Below are 21,807 nucleotides of genomic sequence, written 5' to 3'. Positions count from 1 at the left end.
GTATTTAAAAAAGCAACATGTCACACCGTAGGATTTGAGAAATTCTTTGATAGAAATTTCCTTTTCAAAGATGTTAACCTTAAAACCTCTCACTTATGTCATTTAAATCCTTTATAACTAAGTTTGCAAGGATATGAAGTCCATAAATAAGAAAGGAAACCATCTAAATTTTTTCAAGCAGATATTAAATTATACCACTTATAATTCAGTTTTTGAAATTAATTATGATTTAGCAATTATGCCTGAGTATGGATGATGAAAACACATTTTCCTCTGCTGAATAAGCTACTAATAAAATCCTTACAATATTATCTTCAATGAATTTTTCTACCATGTCTGATGTTACCTGGCAACCTTGAAATGCTAATTAAGATGTAACACAGAAATAAGTACTTTCAGGGTTTAGTATAGGAAATGGATGTCGGTCTCTTAGTATGACACTGCAGATCACAGACGCAGAAATCACAGCTAAGGAAAACTGTCTAGGCTTGGAATTAAACAATGCCTAACTCCAAGCTTCCGTTTCTCCAAAAATGCCATTCTTCAGGAGTCTGGGCCTACTGAACGGCAACTAAAAATAATGTATACGTTTATGAGTATGAGTGTATATATACTTATATGCAAGTGTATCTATGGGTATACATAAATGTATTATTATAATGTATACATTTCCACATGTAAAAAAATGTGCAGTTAAAAATGTTCAACTGAAGAACCTAAATTTGGGAAGAAGCAATTGTTTGTAAATACTCTACACTTCGAGGAAATATCACGTCTAACTTTAACATAATTGAGCATAAAAAAAAAAAAAATTTGACCGTACAATGTCTAAATTCCTTCATACAAAATTATCTTACTACTATTAAGTCACTCAGAAAATTAAACCATGCAACAGAAGTATTCTACTGGAATGTATCACAGAAGTCGATTTCTCTACCAATTTCTTTAAGCTCGGCAGCAGTTCACTTTCTGAATCTTTTCTGGCCAACTTTATGCACTATGGAATAGGTATATACTTCCCATTGTTTTGTGCTAATTATTACTAAGCATTCAATTTGGCAAAATTCAGCTACCACACACCAACAATTATCAGAAGGCAGTTAACACAAAAGATAAAATCCAAATTTCAAGAGAATATTCCGAATATCCACCAAAACCAAAAAAACCAAACTCGTTGCCTTGGAGTCAATTCCGACTCATAGCGATCCTATAGGACAGAGCAGAACTGCCCCACAGAGTTTCCAAGGAGCACCTGGTGGATTCGAACTGCCAACCTTTTGGTTAACAGCTGCAGCATTTAACCACCAGGCCACCAGGGTTTCCAATCAGTAGATGCTAAAATCACTTCCAATCAGAAGAGGGTTTTTTTTTCTTCAGGTCTGGCAAGACAGTTCATATGTACATAATTTCAACAATCTGTGCGTGGCTTTAGGATGGGACTTTACAATTAAAGGTGCAGCAAATTTTTTAAGCACAATAAGTATCTTGATAGAGGAATATCACCTACTGTTTCATTTTATGCTGGATCTGACAAAAGTCTAAGAACGCAAAATGAATCAAAGTGAAGCTTTTTATCTTAGTTAATCTACTGCCATAAAGCCAGTGAACAGGCAATGGTGATGGTGACTCTAATTTTATATTCACAAATCAACATTCCTCCGGTCCATGAGAACTTTGGGTTAACTGGAGAGAGACGTTAATATAAAGACATTATTACCTGACTCGATATACTTGCAACTAAAAGGTATTATTGTTTTAAGTCAAAGCGAGTAGCTAAACTGAAATCCACCTTACTATCTCTTGAGCACCATCTTCACACAGACTACCTTTCCAAATTACGAATTCAAAAGCGAAGCCCTCTAAATTTAATAAGTTTTATTGCCTTCTCTGTTTTTTTTTTTTTTAGAAATCATCATACATTCTAAAGCTGTAACTACCTTAGAAAACCATTTTAAAGTTTCTGTAAAATTTGCTGAAGATGCTTATTTTCATCAACACGCATAGGTATACACTTATCAATACCTCTCTGTAACTAAGTATTTTTACACAACGGAAAGAGAGTCAATGAATAGATACCAAAACCAAACCCATTACTGTTGAGTAGATTTACAACTCACAGCAACCCTACAGGACAGAGTAGAACTCATAGGGTTTCCAAGGCTGTAAATCACTAGGAAAGCAGACTGCCACATCTTTCTCCTGAAGAACGGGTGATGGGTTCAAACCCCTGACCTTCTGATTAGCAGCCTAGCACTTCACCACTGCGCCATCCTGGTCCCCAAATGAACAGATAGCAAATGAAATTTTTCATACCCAGTTTGGGTACTTTATACCCCATATCTCTCTAGTCAAAGCATCAACTGGGTTATCATCTTTATTAATAAAAGGCAAGAGTAACATGGATAAAACAAAACCATAATGATTCAATGTTATGCTTTCAAATGCCTATTTTTCAACAAGACTTTATCTTTATCATCATATTTACACATCAATCATTATTAACCTGTACTCCAAACATAAGAAAGCTGGATTGTACAAAGAAGTGAAACCAAGTCGTATAAAATACTGTCCTTAAATAATGCACAAAGCAAATGTTTATGTGGATAGGTATTACTGAGGTTTTAACCTACACCTCCCCTCTAACGATTAACTATTCAATAATTTATATTTGCAGGTTTAACAGGAAAAAATAAGCTTTAAAAAAGTTATTATTTGGTATTAGTATAGAACCTCTGCATTTGGAATTACAATAAATCCTGTATTTCAGGTGATGGACACTGATTATGGAACACAGAATACTAAAAGAAAAATTCTATGGTCATAGACCATTAGAAAGCATTTTTCCCTTTCTTACTGCACACTGATAAAGAAACTAAGGTTTAGTAAAAATCATTAAAAGAAAGAAAGAAAATGCCCCAGCTAGGAATGACAGAGCTGCCAAACACTGAAGCATGAACAATAATACTTTTAAGCACTTATTAATAACAGACATGCTCAAAAAAATTGTGGGTTAAGAGTAGAGAGAAACAGAAGAGGAACAGGCAAAAGTCAAATTTTCCTTACACACAGGGCAAATCCTATAAAAAATGCTCTTACGCATATTTCCAAAATGAAGCTCTCTAAAGAAAGAATTGCAATCATTACCCATTATCTGCTGTTTTAAAATTTCGTATCACCAAGATTACATAAGGCCTGCATACCAAGTTCATCGTGCAAACTGCTGCCGCCTACAGCAGATGCATTGTCATGTGATGCTTCTAAGTGGACACTCCCATTTCTCACCAGCAAGGAGGCACTAGCACTGAGCACTGCAGCCTGGGAAGGGGGGCGGGACTGGACTTTGATCTGGGCTGTGGACTGCTGGCCTTGCTGACCATCTTGAAGGCTAGGAGAAAACATGGATTGGGGAAACATTACAGGGAAGAAAAGAGAAAACAATAGCTAGAATGAAGTCAATGTAGAAAACTGATTTCAAAAAGAAACTTTTTCATAGTAACCTAAGAGCCAACAAGCTTTGTAAAATATACAGATTACACTGTTGGCTTAAATCTGGTCCCCATAAATGAGTCACAGTGATGACCAGAATGAATACAGTAAACATTTAATGCTCATTTGTTAAATCAACCAATCAGTGACTTTTTTCTACCTCAATCCAACTAAGAAAAAAGAAAGCAGCAAAGAAGAATCACGAGTAATTCAATATATGTGGGTTACAGCTGGTCCCCCATAGATAAACCTATTTTTTAGTTAAATATGCACTTTTCTTTACAACCTTATAATAAATAATCCCAGAATTCTTCTTTCAAACATTCCAGCATCTCAAATTTGCAAGAAAGTCTCTATGTACTTGAAAACCAAAGAATCTTTATAAAATGAAACCAAGATTCAAATTCTGAATCAAAAGAAAATTATGATCTAGTACAAAAACCAGATTAACAAACACTAACTGAACTAAAGGAAATGCAAATTTGGCAGAAGTAGAATCAATACAAAGTATTATATACAAAAAGTCTACATATTTCTGAAATAAGGCCATAGGCTTATTGTACACAGTGCTAGTTAAAAATAATTATGTTCCCTTAACAAATTTTATTCCCTTTTCCAATCCATACTGTAGTCTCATTAACAAGAACCTATCAAATTAGAAAATCTTAAAAATAATTTGTAAGCCAGTGATTTCCCAAGGGAGTTTTTCTTTAATTTTATAAAAAATATTAAATACTCATTATTTTATGATAAGTATATTAATTTAAAATTACAAAATTCATAAATTACCTAAAATTAGGAACCTATATTATTTTTAAACCCTTTTATATCTTTACATATTTATGCATTTTAAAATACTATGAATTTTCATGTTCTTCGTATAGTACTTATCCAAATATAAACTGATGTGACTCATGAAAACATTCTGAGTATAATTACTGTATGTCATTCTCTATGTGATGTTCACTGCAACTCAGCATTACTTCGAACAAACCTGCAGCCTGTTACTAAAGTTACTAGACTTCTCAAAAAAAAAAAGAATGGCCTCATTCAGTTTTACCATTTCTCATGAGTATCAGCTTCTCTTTAATTCTCTCAATTCAGTGCAATGATTTCTCTGATGACTATAAAAGAAGTTCACGTGCTTTAGACTGAGAAGGGAACTATAATTTGAAATAACCATAAAATAAAAGGCCTAATAGAAAATACTTTATATGCTGATTAAGCCCGTGGTTACAGCAACAGGCTACACTCTGGAACTGCACTGTCCAATACACTAGCCACATGTGGCTATTAAGTTAATTAAAAATTTAGTTCCTTAGTCATACTAACCACTTCAAGTGCTACTGCATTGAACAGCAGCGAGTAGCTACCACAATGGGCAGCAGCTAGTAGCTAGTGGCTACCATACTGGACAGTGCAGATTACGGAACATTTCCTCCATCACACAAGCTTCTATGAAACAATGCTGCCTGGAACATCCATTTTTCAGGCTTCTTCTAGACCACTGAAAAGTATACATGCATAGAGCATAGGAATGCATATAGCAAATAAAGTATGTTCGCAAAATGTTGACTTTCAAGCCTTTCTGATACTATTTTAAGCCATAGCTATAAAAATATTTAAGAACTTCTTTGGACGAGAGTTTTTGTCCGATAGACATAAATCAAGAGATAATCTTGGGAACTACTATAATCAAGTATGTTTATATCTTCTAATATAATCAAAACTAATATATTCAGATAGGTTTGTCTATAATATAGGCTGTTACTCCTTCTTGGAAGATTAAATATAAACTTATCCACAAACTTTACAATCAATAAATTTCACAAAGAAGAAAATGCTGAGAAGAAAAAGTTAAAAAGTTCAAGTGCCGTGTCCCTTCAGGTTCAGAAGACTGCAGAGTTTTATAGAGTATGTAAGTATGTACTCAACAAATTTTTCTATCAATTTTTTTCACTTAAAGTCATAAACAAAGGTGCTGTGTGGAGCTCGAATCTACCAAGCGCTCCCTGAAAACTCTACAGGGCGGTTCTACTCTGTCCTATAGGGTCGCTATGAGTTGGAATCTACTCAACGGCAACGGGTTTGGTTTTTTTTTTTTTTTGGTGGCAGTTAGATGTATTTTAAGGCTAAGCATATTTCAAAATATACTAATCTTAAACATAGATGCACAATGTATATACAAATACACAAAAAAGTTTGTAAATTAAGCAATGCACTAAAATCAACTCCAGAATAAATAAACAAAAGAAATTAGTCAAAATCTATGTGGTTGTAAATGTCAAGATTTTAAACATTAAAATAAAGCTAGTCATAAAATATATGTTGTTCTTCTGTTAGCTGCCATTGAGTCAGACCCTGATTCATGGTGACCCCGTGCACAACAGGTCAGAGTGTTGTGATCCAGAGTCTCCACTGGCTGATTTTTTTGGAGGTACACAGCCAGGCCTTTTTTCCTAGTCTGCCTCAGCCTGGAAGCCCCACCTAAACCTGTTCAGCATCATAGCAACATGCCAGCCTCCAATGACAGATGAGGGGTGGCTATGCTTGAGGTGTACTGGCCAGGAATCAAACCTGGGCCTTCCTCATGGAAGGCGAGAATTCCACCAGGTAGAGGAAAAATTCCCATTTTCAAACTACTTCAACTACAATAACAAAAGCCTGTCATTTATGCACAAAATATAAGGAGGTATAGTCCTGGAAGGTTACACTTCACCTTAAACAAATACTTGGCATGAATTAATCTTTTTGACAGTATCAATTATATGCCAAAAAACAGTTTGAAAAAAGCAACTATTTTACAACACAGCAAAAGGAAAAGTTTAGGTCTATAACTACCAGCTATCAATAGCATTGTTGACTCACAATCTTAAAAAAATTAATATTTCTAATTTAAATGACAGAAAAATATAGTTGGCCCTCGTCTTTCTTTCCGCTGTACTATTTATTTGGTATTTGACATTCTGCCTTATACTGCCTTATACAAAGGTATGCGTCTCCCCAGCTAAAACGTAAACTCTTAAAGAGTATGACCACGTTATTCCTATGTATCTCCACATTCCAGAGAACACCCAGAAGAGTCTCTTGAAAATAGCACACAAACAACAAATGTTTGGTGAATTTATTTCTGAGCACCACCCTCTCGGTTCTGACTATGACCTTATTTATCACAGATATTTCAATCTTATCATTTAAAAAAGTAAATCTAAGACTACACCAAAGGTTTTTCCCCCTTCACCAAAATGCACTAATTTCTTTTCATTCCAGCTCATTAACTAGAGTTCTAAAAGTATCACATTTAGGTAGATATATTTAGATAAATATAGAATTACAAGACTAAGTAAATGAAAAAAATCCTTTTCAAAATAATTCTGAAACAATATTCTAACAGACATTATAAAATTCATCCCAATTCTCTTTGTGAAGAAATTCATGATTCCAAGTTCTTGATAACATATACTTTACCAAGATCCACAAGAGTGTGCGTTTCAGATTGTAAATTCTTTAAGTTATTCATTAAAGTTTAAAATAAGTTAGCAGATTTTATCAGGATTTAGATAGTAATTATAACTAAAGTATCCCCACATCCATTCCACTTGCTTTTGCAAGACCATGCCATCCAATATTTAAAGATGAGATTATTATTCTCTAACTCACACTGAGAGATAACACCAATATACTAGAACTGAACATCTTTGCAATTACAAAACTGACTTTAATAAACATCTCTCCTAATTCCTCACAGCTAAAATCTCATTTATTCCATGATGAGGTCAGTTCATTTAAAATATATGTAATCTCTATCTTAGAAATATTCCTGGAACCTCAACAAAAAACTATAATGGAAGACTACTTTCCAAAAATTCTAATTTGGACTCTTTACAAGTAAGTTTCACACCATAACCTCATTCGGATGGTGATGTATTTAAAGCCCTAGAAAAGCAGGGAAATCCTACGCGATTGGCTAGAGCAGAACATAGCTCCTTCAATATTCCACCAGGCAGAGAAAAAACTAATTTGTCTACATTTGTTTAGGGAGTGGGATCCAGCAGTTTCATTTGTAGCAAAGAATGAAAAGATTTTAAAGGCTGAAAAGAGAAGGTTAAACGAAAAAAAGTCTCAGAAATACCAACATGGGGTGAGTTGGAAAGCAAAGATGACTATGGTTAGGTATTATTCAAGGGGCAAAAAGAAGAGGTTAAAAACTAAAATGAAATGTGGAACTCTTTCATTTGGTCTGTGTCCCAAATTCATCAGCAGAAAGAAAAATTCCTTCAGGCAGCAAAGGAAAGGAGGTGGGGAGAAAATAACAGGAGGGCTCACAAAATGCAAAGGTGCGCTGGAAAGATTTCTACAGCAACGTTTCTTTTTATTGGTTGTCTTTTATATTTTAAATATTGTTTAAACTAAGCCATACCACTTTTTACAGAATTATGCATTACTGCAGGGTTAATCAGGAACACAATCTACGAAAGGTGAAGTTCTTGATTATAATGTAAAATCCAGAAAAATAATCAAGTCTTAAAACCCAGGAGAATATAAATAAAGCAATACTTAAATGAATAGGATTTTACCACTATCAAGAACAAAGTTTTAGCAATATAAGTGGTTTATCTCTTCCAACCTACCATGCACTCTAGAGCAGTTATTTCATTAAATGCTCTTACTTTTGAGTTTCAAATTAAAATGTGGTAGAAAAATAATCTGGGTAACAGTGCTTCTAGATATAGAGGAAAAGTACGTGGTATGGTACGTGCAGTGCTTCGTTAAGCACATGTAAAGTATTTATGTTCATATTTGTGTTCTTAAAATAAATTAAAGCACATGTCTTTTGAATAAATTTTACATTTTTAATTCAAGGCATGGACTCATTGCATTTGAAACAACTGAGAATAAAATATGAAATTGTAATAAGAAATTATTCCCAATGTTATAAAAGGATGTTCTCTTGATGAGGAATATTGGAAACAAAAATGTATTTGTTCCATACGCTATTAAAGGCTGAGAATTCAATATAGATGTACATACAAATATATACATCCAATTGACCCTATTTTACCATAAATTAAATATTCTAGTCCCCTGTCATTTATTAGGTCCTGGTGATTAGAAAAGATACCAATTTTTTTAAGACACATAAAATTATATATATATATATATACACATTATTGAGAAATAAATAATCAAACTGGCTTATCAAGCTGAGGATGGCCATCTGTTATTCTCACAAGCTCTCTACTCAGTCCCATGTTTGTTCCTATTAAACTGCAAGATGCTGGGGAAAGACATTGCATTAATATTATTCATTTGGAGTAGAAAACAAATGAAAAGCTGACTTAATGCCTCTACTTACATTTCTATAACTACCCTAAGGTAATTCTGCAAATTTAAAATCGGCTAAACCACCTGATCATTTTGTTTAAACAGTGCAACATAAGCATGCATAATGCAATAAGCTCATGGTCACATGCAGAGAAAGCCTATAAGAGCTTAAAGGTACAGAAGGGAAACTGAAAGATAAAAAGAAAAAGCTCTTCGAATGCTTTCTTGGGATTGACAGAACAGGTTAGGTCTGTTACATGCATGCTAAACTTGGTGGAATTTTAAAATACCATACCTTAGGGGTGATCCGATGAGCAATGTAGGAGGGGTAGGGTTACTCCCTGCATTGTGGCGGCGCCGTACTGCCTGGCGCCTAAATGTGCTGCGTTCACGGCGAAATGACACTGCCTCCTCGCTGGCCTGTGCTGCTGTATCAAGACAGACTCAGGTCAAATAGGAGCCTAGGTCAAAGATGTAAATAGCAGCTGAGCCTGTCTTTCCCTTTCCTTCCCACCCTCAGAAGTAAAGGGAACTTGTCCAATTAATCCAAATTGCTCTTGTATGTGCACTGTTAACCTACCATATCAGGGAGCACACAAAAGTATGTGCCATTTATTTAAAGATAATTCACTGCCTCTTTAAAATAAAGCTTCTAATCTATTATCTGGCTTCACCATCTCCAACCTGAGTTTCCTATTTTAGGATCACTGTTGCTTTAAATCTTTTCTTAAAAGTCTCATTTATTTAGTCCCATATTCTTCTATTTCCCCTTTAATTAAGATGACCTTAAAAATAGAGTGTTTGGTAGTTTCTACTAACAGGAATAGGGCATTAGTTTCTACTCTCATGAGGATACTAAAAACAGCAAACACAGTACTTCATTTTTAATAACCGAGGAGTAAAGCAGAGATAAGATGTTTATCTCAGTGTCCCGTGCCATACTTTGGCAGCACTAAAAGAAACCACTGCTAGGATGCACAACTAGTTTGTTAAACTTCAATTCAAGATAGCATGAATATTTCTTAACTGTTTCAGATTCTTTGCTGCCATCAAATTTCATTCAACTCTATGCCCCTGTACTGGTCCCCTCAACATTAGGAAGCAAACATTAGCAAAACGGCAAGTACATACACTTAATTCAAAAGCAATAAAAAGTACAAACCAAAACCAAGTATACAACAATGAGAATATCACAACAATGGCTTTATAGAATTACATAAAATTTTATAAAACCATACTAATTAGCTGATTTGGATTTCTAAAACAAAAGGCAAAATTATTTTCATCCAATTGAATATAACTGTGTTTCCTAGTGATCTAAACATGAATAAAGGCAAAACTAGCACAGAAACATTCTTTCCAAACACATGGAAATTCACCTAAATTTGAAAAAGCTGTTACTTGTGGGGTAAAAGCTAACATATGTAAAAATTATGTATGACCTATGTGAACAAATGATGTTAATTAGATCTGGTCATCTAGAATTATGCTGTCCAATATGGTAGCCACTAGCCACATGCGACGATTTAAATTACATAAAATTAAAAATCCAGTTCCTCAGATGCACTAGCCATATTTCAAGTGCTTAATATGTGGCTACCATACTGAACAGTGCAGATACAGAATACTTTCATTATCACAGAAAATTGTATTATTAGACAGCACTGATCTAGAAAGTCAAGGCTGCCTTTTTGTTAGCAAAATCATACTGCATACTTTGCCTATTCCTGACAATGACAACTTCAATAAAAGGAAGCTGCAGCCAGCATTGTCACAAAGAAGAAAACATACATTGGCAGGGTAGTCATTGGGAAGAAGGGTGAAACAAAGCAAAAAGGAAAAAAAGCTACTTGAGGGAAGAAATGAAAAATTAGATGAGTGACTGGCATACCTACTAACAGTTCTTAGACACCAGTATGGTTGTCAGGGCACGGAATTTGAATCACTGCTCTAAAACTCCATGCAAGCCTTCTTTTGTGAAATTACATTCAAAATTTCAATTCTATTGTTGTAAAACTACTATTCAATTTATAGGTTAACCCAACTTCATTAAGAAACTTCCCAATATGTTTTCTAGTTACAGATATTTCAATCAAAACAGCAGAATAAAATTTATCCAGGTATAATTTATAGAGGATAATTTGAAACATGAAATATACTAAAATTATTCTGAAGGATTTGAAAACACACTATGTGATCACTGAATACTAACAATACGAAGGAGGGCAACAGGAGACAGTTTTCTATACTATCTTTCTTCTACTGAAGGCTCAATCGTGGAAATTTTAAGTAAAAGTAGTCCATAGTACTGGAACAAAAAAGACAAACTACATTGTCCATTTTTAGTCAAAATGTCCTTTTCCATCTTCAGAAAATACCACTCTTTTATTTTTTCACTACTTACAAATCATTTATATTTTGCTATTTGCAAAATAACTATACATTACTAATTTCCCTAATAAAATAATCTCAGAAATACAACAAGATGAAAGTTTGGGCATCTAATGAACAATGTATTATAAATTGGTTATTATGGTTATTGCAATTATGGAATTATGGTTATTGCCTCTGATTCTGCCATTATAATATTCTAGGTATAGATACCTACAGTTAAAATGGTTTTCAATGCTTAATATAGCAACTTCTCTAACATCAGTTAGGATCACACATTCAACTGGAAACACTATGCTACAATTTGTGGTCACAATGAGGAAGACTAAGCCATGTCCTAAGCCTAAAATGGGAATATGCTACTTATATAAAACATCTCTATTTGGAACAGGATTCAGCGTGGGTCTACTTCTATTACAGTCAAAAGGGAAAAATGTCTTCAAGCTTAAATTTGCTGTAAACATATACAATCATATAAGTTATAGTCACACTTGACAAACACCTACAGTTAACTGTAATAAATATTTTTTGAATCCTTTATAGGAGAAAGCAAAAGAAAAAATCTTTTACCTAGGGAACCACAGAGGAGGGGAAAAATACTTTTAAAACTGTTTCTTAAAAGTTGGCATTTTAATGCTGCTTAAAAGCCAGTATCTTCTGTCAAAGAGAATGAAATTAGTTTAATAGTGACAGTATAAAATGCGAATAGTGAAAATTTAGCCCTCTTTCCATAGTCATTAGGTAAACCAATTTTCATGCATGTGTAGGTAAAGGAAGAAACAAAACCACTCAAGTGATTCAAAAGCCATGAATAACAAGACAGATATCGAATACTTCCAAGAACATACATAGTTGTGCGTTTTTCTACTTTTCCCCCAACTGTAAAAGGCTTGACTTTCTAAACATTTGTTTATTGGTGTTAAGAATACGTCAAAGTACTGAATTTACAATCATAACAAGTTTAAGAGGAACCTTCGGATAATTTGGCTTTTTACTTTTGGGGTCATGATACAATCGTTGAATTAAGTTTAAACATTTGCTGAGTTCCTAAGTGCAATTCATGGATAAGCACAGATACCCTGACATTTAATACCACTGTGGTCTTATCTGTTCCTAAAGATCACAAACAAAGTAAAATCCACAATATTCACCTCCCACCTCAGCAGTTACTTCCCATTTATTTCAGGAAGTTAAGGATAACTCTTGTTGTTGGGGGCTGTCAAGTTGATTTCCGGTAATAGCATGTCATGTGACAGAGAACTGCTCTAGGGGGGTTTCTAGGCTGTAGTCTTTACAGGAGCAGATCACCAGGTCTTCCTCCTGCGGAGATGCTGGGTGGGTTTGAAATGCCAACCTTTCTGTTAGCAGCCAAGTGCTTAACCATTGTGCCACCAGGGCTCCTTAAGGAAAACTGTAGGCATTCTATACTGAATTATTATAATGTAACTATTTTTATATAGAGGTATTCAAACAATAGCCTATCAGTTCATTTTTACCCTGTGAATGAAAACAGAAAAAGTATTACACAAAAGCACTACGATACTTTCAGGATGGCTGGAATGCACAAAAGAACAAAATTTGGCAAGATGAGAGGTATGATTACAAATTCTAAGGAAAAAAAATGTTATCTCAAAAATCAAAAAGTTGACGGTATAAATGTGTAGAAATGAAGACACCACTAAAAACAATGGCAATCATATAGCTAATTGCTTAGTGAAAGGATCCACACACAATAAGTTACTTTCTGGTTGTTATGTACGGCTATGTCTGGCCTCTTGCCATAGCTCATAGCTATTAAATGAATTACGGAATTAATAAAAATTTAGACAGGAGAAACTAATGAATAAAGTGGTAAGCGATTATTGTAGGAAAGAGAGGAATAAATTGGAGAGGGTTGTGCAAATAAAATTGTGTATTTTGGTACCTCTAATACATCAGAAGCAAAATGCTATCAGGAAACTAAATTTTAAAGAAAGAAGACCAATGTATGAAACAAGTAAGTATATACATCTCAGAAAAACAACAGATATTTGCAAACACTCCAAAATCCACTGAAGGATTCTTTAAGGTAAAAAACCACTTTACTTAAAAATAACTATGCAAAGAAATATTCAAACGATTTTGCAAAAAAAAAAAAAAAAATCTGCAATACATTAGTATCAATCTTAAGCCTAAGCATAAAATCCATTTTATCTAAATACAGTAAAACCTATGAAAGTCAGAACCTATAAGGTGGAAACCAGCCAGTGAATGAAAATTCAAATATTTTCTACTAATAGAGAGGGACAGAAAAATGTAAGACTATGCCCTATCAGAGGCAGAAAATTGTGAGATCTGAAAAACAAGGCAGTCCCGTTGAGTTCCGGCTCTCATAGGCTTCACTGTATTTTTTCCAGTTTCCATTCTGGCCAGTAATGATGCTGAACATGAGCATGCAAGGGTTCTATTCCAATACAGAAAGAAATGCTTATAGGCATCATTTTCTGACAGGCTAAAGGACAGTGGCAATCTACCATACAACTTTTAAGGTTCAGTTCTGAGTTAAAATAATGCCCATCTCCAAACACATTTTAGAGGACTACTCTACTTTTTGACAACTAAACAAACAGCAGCAAACAAAAACAAAATTATTAGCTGTGTCTTCAGTTAAAGAGAATGGTCATGTCCTCCCCGATATTTTCCACAATCCCAGCAGCCAAACAAATACAGCTGGGTAGACAAAATGGTTTCAAGAAATTTAAGTGATGCTCTGAAGTCATATTTCACAAAGCAAAGTCCTAAAAGATACAGCACAAGAATTACTTTCATCAGTGGTTCCTAATCTTTTTTAATCCTTTGCAAATTGGATGAAAGATAGCCACATCTCCCAGAAAACTGCATTTGGATACAATTTTGCACACATTTTCAGGAGATTCACCTTATAATAAGGAGTCACTAGTGAAGAACACACACCTGAAGCGACGTGTATTTGATGAAAAGGAAAACTTCCTTATAAATGATTAAAAGACATCACCAGCTTAGTTTACATAATGAATCTACAATTTACAAATCACTTTGACACATCTAAGCTCATTAAAGTTCAAGAGAGTCTGATAATCAAATGTGAGCCAGGCCCAGATGGTTATTTTTCCTGTTTTACAAAAAAGGAAACTGAGGCACAGATTTACTGGCTTACCAGAGTACTCAGTCAGTAATTAAAGGTAGCATTAAAATATAAGACTTTTGATTCCTTATCCAGAATCCCATACTGCTGCAAAGAAAAATACCGTAACAATTGTTCCTACCTAACAGAATCAGGGATGGGCTGATTTTGGGAAGTCTGTACACAAATATTTATTTGCCTCATTAATAAAATGTCTCTTTGCTTCATAATGTTCTAAGTGAAGTCAATTTTTCAAGTAACTGAAGTTCCCAAACCTGTTTTACTCTATTTAATGAGCATTCTTCTATGCTGCTTTATGTGTGCAGGCTTTCTTCACAGTATTCACTAAACAATCTTTTCTTAGTAAATCAGGATCAGCTATATATCCATTGATTATTGTATTACACTCTAAAACGATATTAAGTTATAATACCATCATGTCCTTGACCACTATTAAGATAGTTTCCCTGCTCTAATGACCCCATACTGTTATACTTTCTGCGTTGATTTGTGTAGTCATGCCAGTTCCTACCTGAGTGTCAGCTGTGTATTTCTGCTGCTGTCACTGCTTCGCCCCCAAGCAACCTTCCCTTCTACTAATTTACCTCTAACTTACTGTGTGGACTGAGGAATCAGGAAATTAAGTTTATTAGAATTTAGACTTCCTCTATTTAGTAATGTAAAAATGCTTTAATTCACATTTTTTTGCCTATACAGTGGTCTTTGCCTTTTCTTTCTAATGTTCAATGATATTTGGATACAAAACAAAAGACCTTCAATTTACATGTATGGCACAAACCTGCATAATTTGTGGGAAAAAGATTTGGTTTTTCTTTGAATAAAATAATATCCTTTAAGGGAAGATTATCGTTGGTTCCCAACATACACAATGTTATAATAAGATCCTACTACTTGCTTAAAAAGTAGTGAACCAAACATTATAATTAAAATAATCTTCTCACACAGAGATAGAGAGGCTAAAAAATTCAGAAAAAAGTACAAAGAATAATAAAGCAAACAAACTTTTCCACTCTGGGTGCTCTTTTTAACCTGTGAACTGATACAGAAAATATGCTGTAATAATTGTATTGAATCATGCAGGAAATGAGTTTAAATGACTCAAAAGAAAATGATTTTTTAAACATAGGCTAGAAAAAAACAGGACAACTTTCTACCAATATAAGTTGCCTATAAATTTTATTCTTGAAGTATTAGTCAAAAACTACTGAAGATACGCCTTATACTATAAAAAATTAAATGCAAAGTAAATGGTCAACAACAGAAAATGCCTTGGTTTGAACATTAAACTTTTTCCTGTCTAGACAGTTGAAGAACATTATTGATGAATTCCAACTCTGACCAAAGTACTTGATTAATCATGAGAAGTCCTATACCAACAATCATTTGTTACGTGACTGAGTATCAAAAGATGAGTTATATGATAAATTGCTGCTAAAATAAGATTAAAATCCAAATTGCTGGAATATTAGATGTTTAAAAATGTTTTTCTGTTAGCATTATGTAAAAAATTAGAAACTCAGATATTTTACTATTTATCAAGTTTCACAATGGCACAATTAATATCTCATGTTTCTATGTTAAATCATTTTTCTCTATTTTAATTGTATGCTACTAAATTAATAAAGTTAAACAAGGGATAGGATACAGTTGAGTAGCATACAAACTGGCCCTTTAAATAGCCGTAATATTAGCATTTATTAAACATTTACTATGAGTCAGAACCGACTGGACGGCAACGGGTTTTTTGGATGTGCCAGGCACTATTCTAAACATTTTACACGTAAGAACTTATTTAATCTTTTCAACAATTCTGTGAGATAGATACTATTATCACCTCTTTTTAACATGAGAAAGCTGAGGTTTAAAGAAGTAACACAGCTTTCCTAGAATCACACCTATAGTGGAGCCTATATGCTAATCGGTAAACAACTCCACATCATTATACTAGAAAATCTCCTATTTTAGAGGACTTTATTTTTATACTTTAAAGTATATTTCCTAAACTCTATCCCTCTACACTACTGCCACCACCTGCGTTAAAAGTAAAATAAAAAGAAATCGTTAGAGAACTCATCAACACCTCCAAATTCATTAGGATGAAATCCATTTATGCTTTGTGCACACACAGGCAGTATCCTCTGTTTTGCTGAAGCGTTCCAGCAGTACAGTGTGTAAGGCAGAAGGCCCAGAAAAATTTCTCCTAAATCGTCAGACAGGAGTGTGATAATTAATGCTAATATAAACAAATATCTTAATATTTAAGATGTTATGTAATTTTTAAATCATGAGAACCAAAACAAATCCCATCCTCCCACCACCTTCAATCTTCCAAAAGCCCATATAAACCTTTAACAAAATGTGATGAAAACCAACAAATTATAAATTCCCAACACATTCAAGCAGTCTAGTTTTATTCTTATTTTTATTCTAAACACAATAAGCTCAAATAAAAATAGACCCTACAATGCCTTCCTTTGGCAATAAATATGTTTTTCAACAGTCCACAGACTATTTCTTCCACTCAAGTGCATGGGAATTTTAGTTGATTATTCGTTTCTTATTAACATTCACTCAGGTTTTTGTGTTTTTTGGTTTGTTTTTTTTTTTTTAATTAAAAACACAAACAAAATAAAAGTTGGCACCTGGAAAAATGGGCACTTACTCGAGGGCACTGGGTTTATATTAAGTCAAAGAACTGCATGAAGAAGCAAATAATAGCTTCCATATACCATCTCTAAAAAAACAAAACAACAATGCTCCACATAACCCGTGAAAAGGAAATGACATTTTAAATACAAACACCTAGAGATATACTATAGCTTTTCATTTATTTACTTTTTAACAATATACGTTAACTCTTAAAATAATTTTGATAGGAACTTCAAAAATTAAGCTATATCTTAAAATCCAACAGTTTCTTGCACATCATGAAGTTAGTTAATATGATTTGTACGAGAAACTACTCAAAGCATTTCAGATCTTTAGAAAAAAACAAATAACATCCACGTCACCAAATGGTTATAATTACTTCAAATATAATTAGTTCTCAATACTTGGGTTTGAAAAACTGTCTTCTTTCTAAGATACTAAAGATTGTTTCTTTATACTCCCAGTAGAAATTAATCTTTGTTAGAAACTATACCAAAAGAAACAAGAGGTTTACGACAATACGGAGTTTTAAAAATACTCTTGATGAAATTAAAATTCTTTTCAAGAAAAAGTATGCTCCCTTGTGTTTCCGGGCATTTTTACAAAGAAAAAACTCAGTGGAACTCTTTATAATAACAGATATTATTAAGAGACATTTAATAAGACCAACAGACTATAAATTTGATAACTAAAGATATTAGCTTAATTAATGGGAATGTAGACGGAGGGTAAAAAAGCTAAGGTTCTAGCAATAGAAGATCTAATTCTTCTGATACTACTCAAGAACCAGATTCCATAATAACCAGAACAGAATGAACAAACTATTCTGGACAGGAGACAATAGCAGGGGGAGGCGGGGCAACTCTAAAATAAAAAAAAGGTAAATACACAATGACAGAATATAAAATCACGTATGGAGTTTTGCACAATTCCATAAACCTGAAATAAACTATTACTTCAACCAAAACACCCTCACTGTTATCATAGTAAACATCATACAACCACTAATGGATACTAAATGCCAATAAAAAGTCCAAACCCTGATTTAATAAACTTTGCTTTTAAGAAAAGCGTGAAGTTACAGAAAAAAAACAAAAAATTCCCAGTGCCTGAAACCTGAGTAAGCAAGAAATAAAACCAGACAAAAAGAGCCACAAATTTTCCAAGTTCATAATCAAAGTAGTATTTGGAAAAATCTTAGATAACAATTTTAGTGATCTACTTCTGAAGTTCAGTGGCACAGGCCGTATAAGAGATTACCAAAAATGGCTTGAAGCCCTCATATAATTCTACATTTTGCTGTTGCAATTGCTGTGCAGAGGAAGAGGGTTAATTGTTGTTATTCCTGACAAAGCATTAATTAAGGTGGCAACTGGTTAAAAAAAGGTGCATGCCATCAAGAACAAACTGATACCGTCAAATAATACAACTGAAGAAACATCTGCTTGGTGTTCATACCAAAGCCTTTCCTAAGGTAACCACCTCCTTCATGGAAATGAGTTTAATTTACTTTACCAACACAGTGGTAGAAAGAATATTAATACGAAGCATACTTTAACACAAAGCATATTTTAATAAGTACTACTCTTATCAACAGTACCAACATTATCACAGTGACTCTTTGGGAAATCTCTTCCTGCAGTTTACTCACCTCCACTGACTGCATCTTGCTCTTCCCCTTCGGGAAATGCAACCTGGCTTGGCAAGCTATTCCTAGACCGAGTGACTGTCTCTAACTGGGAAGCCCTTCCCAATAAAGACAGCTCATCTAGCACCTCTCCCTCTTTGGCCTCAAGATCTGATTTTGAAGTGGTTAACGGTTTTATACTTTCAGGCGCCATGAGCCTATTTGAGTCATTCAAACATGCTACTGTGCCACTGTCCAGGCTCAAGACTCGGGCACGAGTCTTGGCACTATTTGTGCTGGAAGTCCGCCGTGTTGCCCGCTTTTTGCCAGTCCCTTCAGGACCCAAATGAGTCTTGTGTGTGTGTTCAGAGTCTGCGCCCCTTTCTTTATGAGTGTGTTTGGTCTTTAGAGCACTGTATCTGCCCTCAGGAGACTGACAGGAATGGGAGGTGGTGCTAGAAGAGCTATCACTGCTGAACTGGTGAGCAGACTGAACGCTTGATGTCCTACTCAAGTCACTTTGATCACTTGAGTCCTCATCATGACAAAATACAGCACTGTGTGGCTTGGTACCAGAAACACCTCGAAAGGAAACATAGTCCCTATGCCGACTTGAGTCAAAACTGCTGGCCCGTTTTTTTCCTGTCCGTCTCCTGCCAGACTTGTGGGCAGAGGCTGTCCGGTGGATTAAGCTAGAAGACTTAGGTCGTACATCTCCTTCCTTTTGCTTTCCACCAACATCTTTGTAAGGTTTCGAATCCACCGGAACAGCTGACTTGTCACTCTGCTGTTCCTCTTTGTTTTCAGTTGTCTTCCCAAGTGGTTTGTCCCCTTGTGAAGTAAATTCATTTGCATGGGGGTTTTTGTTGGCTTCTTCGGATGCAGAGGTGCTGAGAGCTCTCTGATTGTGTGTATCATCGAGGGTATTAGAACCCTTGGCCTCCTGAACCCCACTGTTTGTACTTCCTTCCAAAGCAGTCTTTTCACTACTAGTCCTTTTGTCACTGGCACAGCTACTCTTTTCCTCCGTGTTAACAGAGCATTCTTTTTTCCTACCACTTTTCTTTCCTACTTTAGGAGACTCATCATGCTCTGACAAGATGCTCTCTATGTGAGTTGAGCTGGTTTGCTCACTTTTATAGCTGCTGACAGTACTGTTAGTGTCGCGGTCTGTCCCGCTGCAGTAGCTTTCGGTAGACCCACTACTCCGTGTGCTCAGGCTCCTCAAGCTGTCCACGCTTTTGTCTGCTTTCAAAGGTTTGCCCTTCCCACTTTTTGTGGGTGGCTGAGAATTGCTTTTTTTCAGGTCACCAACAAGCTGAAATTCCCCAGATAAACAAGAATTTTCCACCAAGGATTCTTTGGATCCAGAATGAGGCTTGGAAGATTCTAACTCACTGACTGGATCTAGCCCACGTCTTTGCTGATAGAGAGGGAAGTCATTCAGTGAAGCATCTGGAAAAGCCACAGCAGAGCTGGAAGTCCGTGGTACACCTCGTGGCCGGTGATCTTTCCTGTAAGAGTGTGAATGTAAAGGTACAAGAGAAGCCACTTCTGTGTCACAGGCGCTGGAAAGAGACTGGTCAACATGGTGGTGGTGGCTGTGGCTATGACTTGGCAGGCTCACTTTGTCACTGAAGTCCCTTGGTAGATCCTGTCCACCAGAGGATAAGGAAGGCTGAATGGAGATGAAGGAGTCATTGGAGACCAGGCGGAAGAGCTTCCGGTCAGTTGCCAAATCTATTTCAAACACAAATTTGGAAATGTTAACACAAATCTATGATCTGCTTTTCTACTGTTAAACAATGGAAAGAATTCACAGCATACAGTAAATCAAATATAAACAATTTCTCAAGCAGTCACTGAATAACACTGGCCAGTAATTCCAAAAAGCTGGTTTCTATTTCATAGCAGCACAAAGAAACCATTCTAGTGATGGAATGAACTGAGCTTCCAGTTTTTCAAATGGCCTCAAAAAAAGGTTCTATAGACTATCAACAATAAAATAAGAGATAACCAAGGATTATATTTAAAATGGATCTGAGTTTCTACTATGAGTTGTCTGTACCTTACTGAGTAACCTTGGGTTACCTTACTGAGTAACCTTGGGTTACCTTTCTGAGTAATCTTGGGTTACCTTTCTGAGTCTCAGTTCCTCATCTGTAAAATGTGATAGTATCAACCTCACTGAGGAGTATAGAGGAGTAACTGAGTTAATACTAGATACTGCTTAGCACAGTAGCTGGTACAATTAATGGCAGCAATCATTCTTTTACCTCACTAACACAATACTAAAATCCTTTTGAAAAAACTAACATGATTATTCTACAAATCAAGAAAAACCCATCAAAATCTGAAACAGAAAAAAAATTGAAAGGCTGGCCAATGCTCAAACAAGATGTGATACAATGACGTAAGACATCAGAGCACAATACCACATATTTACGTTTCTTTGTTGATGCAGCAGTTACAAAACGTCTCATTAAAAAATACGTATCCCCCTGTATCTCTAAAGCCATTCCTTTAATCCTCCATCCAGGGCAGTGCTTAGTGACTTGAGTTAACATATATACGATATATATAAATACAAATAAATCCATCTACCCACCTACCTACACTGCAATTTATTTTGGAATATAGCTTGACAACCGAACTGCACGATAGCTGATTTTTTACAAACATTTTGACAGACAAGGACGCTTGAATCTGCTGTTAGTTCAAAAAAAAGAAAAACTATTGTCTTATTTGTCAAAACTACATAGACAAAGTACAATGAAAGTGTCTGTAGTAAGTCAGACTATTCCCAGTAGAATCGCAATAATACAGGAAGCATATATTCCCACTAAAATTAAGAATGAGTTACTATAAATGTTCACGCACTTTAAAAAAAACTAAATCTAAATTAGATTCAATTAATTAAAAACTTATAGAGATGGTCTCCGAAATGTCCCGTATAAACTGTGATTTATAAATGACCTCTTTTAGGCTTTAACACATTTTTTTAAGATTTCAAGATAAGTAAAATCTACGCTCTTTATCATTTGCACAAAACAACTGCCATTGTACTTGGGTTCTTGTACCCTCTGAATACCAAAATTTAAAAGTTAACATTGTAATTACTTTTTTGTTGTATTAAATTATAATATGCTATTTCTAAGAACTCTCA

The 21,807-nt window shown here is 34.8% G+C and overlaps 1 protein-coding gene across 5 annotated transcripts in view; it reads right to left on the bottom strand.

The window, feature by feature from the left end:
• The window catches only part of PCNX1 (pecanex 1), a 184,340-nt gene that overhangs the window by 100,754 nt on the left and 61,779 nt on the right, over positions 1-21,807 (bottom strand). For 2 of the 5 annotated variants that reach the window (XM_049897946.1, XM_049897948.1), the window contains exons 6-8: positions 18,666-20,381; positions 9,107-9,239; positions 3,201-3,385 (exon numbers count right to left, since the gene is read on the bottom strand). In XM_049897946.1, coding sequence (XP_049753903.1) covers positions 3,201-3,385; positions 9,107-9,239; positions 18,666-20,381 — 2,034 coding nt within the window. The remainder of the gene's footprint in view (positions 1-3,200; positions 3,386-9,106; positions 9,240-18,665; positions 20,382-21,807) is intronic. The other 3 variants (XM_049897949.1, XM_049897950.1, XM_049897947.1) reach the window with 2 other exon arrangements.

The sequence above is a fragment of the Elephas maximus genome, chromosome 10, assembly GCF_024166365.1.
Source record: "Elephas maximus indicus isolate mEleMax1 chromosome 10, mEleMax1 primary haplotype, whole genome shotgun sequence".
NCBI classification, from domain to species: Eukaryota; Metazoa; Chordata; class Mammalia; order Proboscidea; family Elephantidae; genus Elephas; species Elephas maximus.
Note: the sequence above shows the minus strand (reverse complement) of the source record. Positions and strands in the feature narration are given on the sequence as shown.